Source organism: Sebastes umbrosus, chromosome 6 (genome assembly GCF_015220745.1).
Source record: "Sebastes umbrosus isolate fSebUmb1 chromosome 6, fSebUmb1.pri, whole genome shotgun sequence".
Classification (NCBI taxonomy): Eukaryota; Metazoa; Chordata; class Actinopteri; order Perciformes; family Sebastidae; genus Sebastes; species Sebastes umbrosus.
The window spans coordinates 29122120-29131193 of record NC_051274.1 but is presented as its reverse complement, the minus strand read 5'-3'; the positions used below and the strand labels follow the sequence as shown (position 1 = coordinate 29131193).

General features: G+C 36.7%; 1 protein-coding gene across 2 annotated transcripts; it reads right to left on the bottom strand.

The window, feature by feature from the left end:
• Positions 1–4092: 4092 nt before the first annotated feature.
• LOC119489828 (MRG/MORF4L binding protein) lies at positions 4093–9074 on the bottom strand. Of its 2 annotated transcripts, none has more exons than XM_037772742.1 (5): positions 8799–9074; positions 6681–6802; positions 6492–6594; positions 6210–6284; positions 4093–5684 (listed from the first exon to the last, which is right to left on the bottom strand). In XM_037772742.1, exons 1-5 carry the CDS (start codon positions 8938–8940, stop codon positions 5467–5469), a joined length of 660 nt encoding a protein of 219 aa, XP_037628670.1. In that variant the 5' UTR covers positions 8941–9074; the 3' UTR covers positions 4093–5466. The 2 variants fall into 2 exon arrangements, with proteins under 2 accessions (XP_037628670.1, XP_037628671.1); XM_037772743.1 differs by having other exon boundaries at positions 6513–6594; positions 8799–9071.

The window sequence follows — 9074 nt, the reverse complement described above, 5'->3', positions numbered from 1 at the left end:
TTGATTAATATCTTAGCAAAATATTATATCCATAAAAGATATGGCTTAAAAGTATACCCTCCTTTTATGCTTTCAAAGATACTGATTTTAAAGGTCCCATATTGTAAAATGTGAGATTTTCACGTCTTTTATATTATAAAGCAGGTTTAAGTGATATATAAATACTGTTAAACTATCAAAACGCTCAATATACGGAGAAATACACACAGCCCCGTATTCAGAAATTGTGCGTTTGAAACAAGCCGTTAGGATTTCTGTCCATTTGTGATGTCACAAATATATAATATTTAGACCATTACACGGTTTTTAAAAGTAAATATTCTAAATGTGTCCCAGTTTATTTCCTGTTGCAGTGTATGTAAATAACATCAGCTGACAGGAAGTACACATGGACCCAAACTGTTGCCTAGCAACGCAAATCTGTTGAAATGCACTAAAACGGAGCGTTTATGACGGAGAGAATACAGGTATATTCAGGCTGACAGTGTGAGGAAAATAAAGTTTTTTTGAACATTACAGCATGTTAACATGTTCTAGTAGAAACACAAAATACAAGTATGAACCTGAAAATGAGCATGATATGGGACATTTAATGGAAAGTCATAATTTAGTTATTTAATGTAAATTATCCATAAAGCAATAACAAAGTGATAAACAGTGTTTTCTATAACATTAAAAGAGATCTCACCAACAGGAACATGCTATTTACAATATATTATAATATTATATAGCCTTTATACACCCAAATAATATTGTTATATTAAATTCAAAAACATAGATAAGAGCCTTTATCATTTGGAATAATAATGCCAGAGTATTTTAAGCAGCTCTTTGTTCTCTTAGTAACGAGCAGCTGTTTCCGCTGATGTCTTGAAAATAAAGCTGTCATGTTATTGTGTTAATGAGAAGAAGTGAATAATGGTGTTTTGTTGGGAGGAGGAAAAAAAGGAGACAAGGAGCTGGAAAAGAGACAATGAAGGGCGGAGGAAGAGGAGAGGAAATAGGTTTAAATCAAAGCTTTTTATTGTCTAATCTTAATTAATGTAGCAACAATCAGGTTTGGAAGGTGTTGCTTTAAATTTACAGTAATAAAAAGAGAGCAGAAAGCCTTTTATGAGGAAGAATAAAAGACGAGCTGGACTCCTTTAACTGACTGACCTTTACATTACTCATCTCTGTAATTTGTTATTTTGTGAATTGTTGAACCACTCACTAAACTTTAACTTTAAAATGTAGGAGCAGTTCCACTTTATGTTGCCTCTCTGAAAAAGGTCAAATTGAAACAAATCAATACATTGACCCCAAAGTCACAATATTTTCACTTTGCACATAAAACCTCTGGTTATTTTCCTGCTGCTGGTGTTAAACAGAGAGAGAATGATGGTTTCGTCCCACAGCAGCAGGACAGCGTCTCCCGGTGGCAACATGAACACACTGCAGCTTTAACAGGAAAGTGAATCACAGGATCCTTAATTTCTCTTTTATTTGCTGGTATCAATTAAATCTCTCAAGGTCAAACACAAAAATGTACTCAATAAGGCGGTCAACGTCTCCAGCAAAATAACACAGGAAACTCTGCAGGAACTTTACAACAATCATTTAAGATTTAAGAAAGCAGAATCCATCCCATATTTTACATCGACAGCTTCAGTCTCTGCCATCTGAAAGCCTCCTCAGACTCCCACTTACTAAAACCAATAAATTCAAACACTCCTTCCTGAACTCTCTCATAACGGTTTAACTTATTGTTTTTCAGAGTAATTTTGCTGTTTTTTTTATTTTTGTTTTATAATTAATATACTGAGTATTTCTAATTCATTTTTTTCAATCGAGTATTTTTTTTATTATATAGTTTATTTATTTTATAATTAATTGACTGATTATTTTTACTGTTTTGTTTTATAAATAATTAACTGAGTACTTTTAATTTATTTTTTTTAATTGACTGAGTTAATAATAATTAAGTAAGTAAATAAGTAATTTTATCTTTTATTTTATAATTAATTGAATGAGGGTTCTACTCTTTTAATTTTATTTTTTATTAATTGACTGTTTTTATTTTATAATTATTTTTAATTTTATAATTTATTTAATTATTTATTTTTAATTAATCGACTGAATATTTTTTATTTTATAATTTATTTTACTTTTTATTTTATAAATAATATACTGAGTATTTTTACTAATTTTATTTTAATATTAATGTTTTGTTTTATAGTTAATTTACTGAGTATTTTTACTGTTTTTATTTTTATTTTATTTTATAGTTAGCTGAGTTTTTTGTTTGATTGATTGATTGACTGAGTATTTTTAATTTCAAATGTTTTTAACTTTTATTTTAATTTTACTGATTTTTGGCCTGTGTATTTATGTGCCCTGTGTTTTATGTGTGCTAAATGTGTGAATCTAACTGCTGCATGACCAACTGCCCCTCTGGGGACAAATAAAGTGATTTGATTGATTGAGTGATTGAGTGATTGAGTGATTGATTGATTGATTGAGTGATTGAGTGATTGAGTGATTGAGTGATTGAGTGATTGAGTGATTGAGTTACTCGCCTGTTGAATAACAAGAAGAGACGTTACTGATCTGAGTTCATCTTTAATGACACAAACAGCCTCAAACATCAATAAATTAACATCTGAAAAATTAAAGGGAACATTTTATTTTTATGGTCTGAAGATGAAACCGATCAGCTGACTAAATGTTCAGCGTGTCATTTCCCTGTTTGCTGACACTCAGACTACAGACTGAAACTGATAAACTAATATAATAATCGAGTGCTTTCAACCTACTGAAGCACTCTGTAGTCACGTGACTAAAATAAAACACAAAAAAACAAAATGAAAACAGAAAAACATATTCAATAAACTTACAAAATGTTAGAACATCTGTTTAGAAGAAATAAAATATACGATAGCGGAGATTTATTGCATTATATTTAACAGTCAAATGATAAAAACCTCCCAGTAAAGACCTTCACTGAGTTAACATTTTAAATGTTCTGTTGGATGAACAGAGTCTTCTCTCTGGTCTCAATAAAACCTGACCTCCTGATGTTATAATAAATAATAAAAACAGCACTATTAAACGCTACTTAAAATGATGGTTTGGTTTCGTTGACAGTGACCTGATACTTGACCTTTAAAGATCTATAATTGATGTTATGTTGTAGGGTGTTTTATATCAACTGTAAATAAAAATGTCATGATTTCTTTTCCATGTAAGGGAGGTGGCCGCAGTTGTTTTGTCTGCAGGCTGCATGCAACCGCAACCTCATATCAGCGGTTTATCAGCCTCATAGATATGGCGTAGTGGAAGGGACCTGCTACACCTACTAGTGGGTTCAGGAGGCCGTTGTCATCTATTCACATGGTTGATCACCAATACGAATACAAGAAGACGACGCTGACCTCTAGTGGCCGTGGTAATTATGACGGGAGACAAGGGGGAAGTCAGGTGACGTAGTACAGAGAGCTACAGGAACGAGTCCTAAAACCCAGAAATGAGTTAGCATTTTAGCTTCTGGTTCCCTCATCTGGAAGTCAACGGGTTTTTAGTTAGACGGCTGAAATAAGGTCCGTGGTTAAAACAAGCGGAAGAGATTTTAACGTTTTGTTCTACGATATAAAATCCGTCAGTAAATATCTCACTCGTGAATTTTGAAGCCTTTATGTGTCTTAAAAAAGGCGGTTGCTAAGAAGTGGCTAAATGAGACTACTAAACGTCATCACGCCGAATCGTTCGCCTTTACAGCCTCGTTGTGTATACTCACACTCGTGACCGTGGTGTAGTTTGTTTATAACCCAACGTTAGTTTTTTAATTCAGGCGATTGCTTTCACACTTCAAAAATCATAAAGCTGTGTTCATTTGTGGAGATTATCTTGCTGAACAAAACGTATATGTATCATTAACGTGTGTTTACCACAGAGCTTATTTTCTGCAATAATCCAATGGAACAATCCCATTGGCTCTTAGTGGAGGGAACCAGGGTGATGCTAACTTCCTGTTGGAAAACAGAAATACGTCATCCCTGGAGCACTCTCTGAAGTTTGTGTAGGGAGGAGGTTGTCGTGGATGGATGCATCAAACAAACACAGGACTTTCACCCAGGAGTCTGCTGTTCATGTCCTGTGCGAAACCAGAAGTCAATGTTGACTTATTTTACCATATTTTGTTACGTAACTTGCGTACTTAAAGCTAGGGTTGGCAATGTTCTTCAAAATCATTTTCGTTATATTTGTCGAAGTTCTCTTTACAGCCGACAGCAATCAATAACTCAAATGCTGTGACGAAAAAAGAACAAAATCCAGCGTCTATGGCTGTTGCAGGACTGTAATAAACCCGTCATATCATTTCATTCAGGCTGAATGTGATGATTAGAAAGCCAACTTCCTGCCTGCGTGCACTCTGCCCGTTTACCGGAGTCTCCCACCAGCTGCTAGCTTGACAGCTGTGAGCACTAACAATGGCCATGTTGGTTGTTTACGTTCATAACGATAATTTAGGGATGTGGCTTTGGAGGGAGGCCTGAAGGGACGGACTGTTAGTGTTGATGACTTGGTGACTTTCTAGATTTAAGGACTTTTGGAGCTAGTGCTGCTAGCTACTTTCATTGGAAAAGAGTTGGCAACACTGGGCTGGGTTTTTGGGTTGAATCATTTTAAACCTTAACAAGTAGTTTTGTTGCCTAAACCTAAAGTTGTTTTGTTTCACTTTCACAACGTTGTAGGTGCAGCATGGCCCGTCTGAAGCATTAGAATGGTCGTGATAACAGCTGACAACGTCCATTCAATCAGATAACTTTCAAAACGGCTGCTCAGTCAGCGACGGTTGAAGAAAACAAGTCTGAAAAATCTAGAGGTGTGGAGTTAGAAAGAAGAGACCTTACCAGACCTCTGTAGCCCCTCATCTCTGCTGCTACTAGCAGAACACACTCCAAGTCACGAATGGTTGGCGATCAAGTTGCATTGTAGGTAATGCAGGCGCCAGGTTTTGACAGAAAAAAAATATTAATGCATGGATGAAAAAGGGGATGTCTCTGGTTCTGCTGCATCTGTTTTGATTAAAGTGTCCACCATGAGCCGACTGTGTTACAGGAGCGAGATGATGAAACTCTTTTAAAGCTCGTTGCTGTAAAAAACTGATGAAAGATTGACTAAATCAAACACCCTCTTCTAATATAACAAAATAAAAAAAAAAGACAAATAAAAACTTGCCGCTGTGGTCAGACGTCACTCAGCATCATGTGGCTTCAGTGAAGGAACAGAACAAGTCAACATGAAGCTCCGCCTCCACTTTATCCAGCGGTTTCCTGTTTGCAGCGCAGCGATCAGACAGCGGACGGTCATGTGACACAGCTGTGACGGCTATTCTTCTTCGTTTTCTGTCATTGTTACTGTAGCCGTCTCTCTCTCTCTCTCTCCTCCACACACATACTATGTCTCTCTCTCTCTGTCCACCTCTCAGGTGCGTCTCCTCTTGGCTCCTCCCGGACTCGCCGGGTTGGAAGACGACAGCAGTTTCTCAGCCGCTCGACTCCTCTTCCTCTTCTCCGCCTCCTTCCCTCCACCTCCTCCTCCTGCCGCTCCTCCTTCACTCCCTCCCTTCTCCTTGTCTCGCTCTCTCTCCTTGTCCCGACTGCTGCTCGTTCGCTCCGACATCTTCGACGATGAGTTACTGCCTGAAGACAGAGAGAGAGAGACAGGAAGTCATATCAAAACACAAAACCCAATGAAGAAACATAAACATCGTACTGGCCCCAATATATAACAATGGATTTTATGAAAGAACATTTTTCTATTCCTACTAGGGCTGTCAATCGATTAAAATATTTAACCCCAATTAATCTCTTGATTGTCCATAGTGAATCGTGATTAATTACACTTTTTTTATCTGTTCAAAATGCAAAATGTACCTTAAAGGGAGATTTGTCAAGTATTTAATACTCTTATCAACATGGGAGTGGAAAAATGTGCTGCTTTATGCAAATGTATGTATATATTTATTATTGGAAATCAATTAACAACACAAAACAAAGACAAAATATTGTCCAGAAACCCTCACAGGTACTGCATTTAACATAAAACAATGCTCAAATTATAACATGGCAAACTGCAGCCCAACAGGCAACAACAGCTGTCAGTGTGTCAGTGTGCTGACTTGACTATGACTTGCCCCAAACTGCATGTGATTATCATAGACGTACCTTCTTCATGTGTAGCTGGAGGTTCTCTCTCCATCCTGAACTCCTCTTTGGTCTCCTCCTCTGAGCCCAGCTTCCCTAAACAAACAGAGAGAGAAGTTCAAGTTTTAATGAGCAACATGTATGATGTTGGTGATGGTCAAAAACCAAGATGGAGACGGCCAAAAACCAAGATGGAGACGGCCAAAAACCAAGATGGAGAAGGTCAAAACAAAGATGAAAACCACAGACATAAAAGACATATTATCATTATTATTATTATTATTATTATTATTATTTTTATACCAGCAGAAATCATGTTCTGACCTTCTTTCACCTCCTGGATGATGTCATCAGGTAGAGAGAAGCTCTTCTCTGTGTTTGGAAACGGCAAGATCTCCGACTCGTGCTGCAACACAAACACACAGAGAGATTGAGATGTGAGGAACTCAGCCAGCCGATGCTCAGACAGAGAGTATCGGAGTGTGTCCTCACCAGAGCCTGCATGTCGTACATCGTTCCCAGATGATCCCAGATGACGGAGGAGGAAACCTGCCGTCCGATGTTCTGGCTGAACTTATCTCTGATACAGATCATGTGGAAGTGACGGTTCACCCCTGAAGAGAGAGAGAGAGAGAGAAGTTAACTTTACTTATCTGTATGTAGTGTATATTAGGGGTGTGTCTCTGATCTGGTTTGCAATCAGTTAAAACTAAATTATGTCCGACACAAACATCAAACTACAGAAATAACAACTTCTCTTCAGGACCCTTCAGGAAGTATACACGTGTGACTACGTCCGGTTTTCAAAATAAGATGTTAACAAAGGGAACTTTATATACAAAATACATATATATATGGAAATAAATTGGATTATATTCACCAGAAGTATAAAACATTACACGTCCCTTATAAATTAAAAAGAAAATGCCACTAATTTGTGAGGAAAATGTCTTTATTCTTTGATTTTTGGGTTGCTGGAAAAGATTTAATAAATAATTCCTGACAATGATCCTGATATATTTGACTTCAGGACATCATTGTTACTGTATTCATTTAGATATTTTCCAAAGTAAAAGTCCCTAGAAGTATATGATTCAACTTTTTCCAATGGTCTAGTGTTAAAAAAGTTAACAAAAATCACAATAAATCGCAATTAACAATCGCAATACTTAAAAATCGCAATACATATCGAATTGGCACTCAAGTATCGAATCAGGAGATAACCCTAAACGTACACAGAGTACTTTTAGTATTTCTACTTCTAGACTGTAGTATTTCTAATTCTAGACTAGTATTTCTACTTCTAGACTGTAGTATTTCTACTTTTAGACTATGGTATTTCTACTTCTAGACTGTAGTATTTCTACTTTTAGACTGTAGTATTTCTACTTTCAGACTAGTATTTCTGCTTCTAGACTGTAGTATTGTGGTATTTCTACTTTTATACTGTAGTATTTCTACTTTCAGACTAGTATTTCTACTTCTAGACTGTAGTATTGTGGTATTTTTACTTTTATACTGTAGTATTTCTACTTTTAGACTGTAGTATTTCTACTTCTAGACTGTAGTATTTCTACTTTTAGACTGTGGTATTTCTACTTCTAGACTGTAGTATTTCTACTTTTAGACTGTAGTATTTCTACTTTTAGACTAGTATTTCTGCTTCTAGACTGTAGTATTGTGGTATTTCTACTTTTATACTGTAGTATTTCTACTTTTAGACTAGTATTTCTACTTCTAGACTGTAGTATTGTGGTATTTCTACTTTTATACTGTAGTATTTCTACTTTTAGACTGTGGTATTTCTACTTCTAGACTGTAGTATTTCTACTTTTAGACTAGTATTTCTGCTTCTAGACTGTAGTATTTCTACTTCTAGACTGTAGTATTGTGGTATTTCTACTTTTATACTGTAGTATTTCTACTTTTAGACTAGTATTTCTACTTCTAGACTGTAGTATTGTGGTATTTCTACTTTTATACTGTAGTATTTCTACTTTTAGACTGTGGTATTTCTACTTCTAGACTGTAGTATTTCTACTTTTAGACTAGTATTTCTACTTCTAGACTGTAGTATTTCTGCTTTTAGACTGTAGTATTTCTGCTTCTAGACTGTAGTATTGTAGTATTTCTGCTTTTAGACTGTAGTATTTCTACTTTTAGACTGTAGTATTTCTACTTTTAGACTAGTATTTCTACTTCTAGACTGTAGTATTTCTGCTTTTAGACTGTAGTATTGTGGTATTTCTACTTCTAGACTGTAGTATTTCTACTTTAAGACTGTGATATTTCTACTTTTCCTTAAGTAAAGGATCTGAGTACTGCTTTGTTGTTGTTGTTGTTGTTGTTGTTGTTGTTGTTGTTGTTGTTGTTGTTTTAAGGTAACGTTAGCTAACTCCACTGTGTCTCTGATCTGCTTTATAACCAGTTAAAACTAAATTAAGTCAAACATCAAACTACATAAATAAACATTATCTCTCCGGGACCCTTTAGAGTCTCCCTGGAGACCCACAGACCGGCCGTGACCCCCAGGTTGAGAACCCCACTGTCCAGCCTGTTTAACGGCTCCTACCAGCAGCTAACATGCTAACAGCGTTAGCCGACTCTTACCGACGGGTTTGTGTCCGATCATCGCGTGAAACAGGCAGACCTCCACCTCGTGGCTCCAGACCACCGAGTCCTCTCCGGGAACCAGCCCGGAGTCCGGAGGCTTCTCATCGGTCTGGTTCAGCGTCACGTCGGCTTCTCCCATCGTATACACTAACAAACAGGCTAAAAACAGGAAGCTAACGGAGCTAACGGAGCTAACAGAGCTAACAGCGCTACTGAGCGACCAGCTGCTGAGAACAGAACAAGAGTCCCGAGGTCGGTTCCGCCTCCGCCGGC

Excerpts from the sequence above, each read along its gene's own strand:
- LOC119489828 (XM_037772742.1), bottom strand. The coding sequence starts at position 8,940 with ATGGGAGAAGCCGACGTGACGCTGAACCAGACCGATGAGAAGCCTCCG. Across the intron at positions 6,803-8,798 it reads GATCGGACACAAACCCGTCG|GGGTGAACCGTCACTTCCAC; the intron begins GTAAGAGTCGGC and ends CTCTCTCTTCAG. Across the intron at positions 5,685-6,209 it reads TCCAGCTACACATGAAGAAG|GCAGTAACTCATCGTCGAAG; the intron begins GTACGTCTATGA and ends CTCTGTCTTCAG.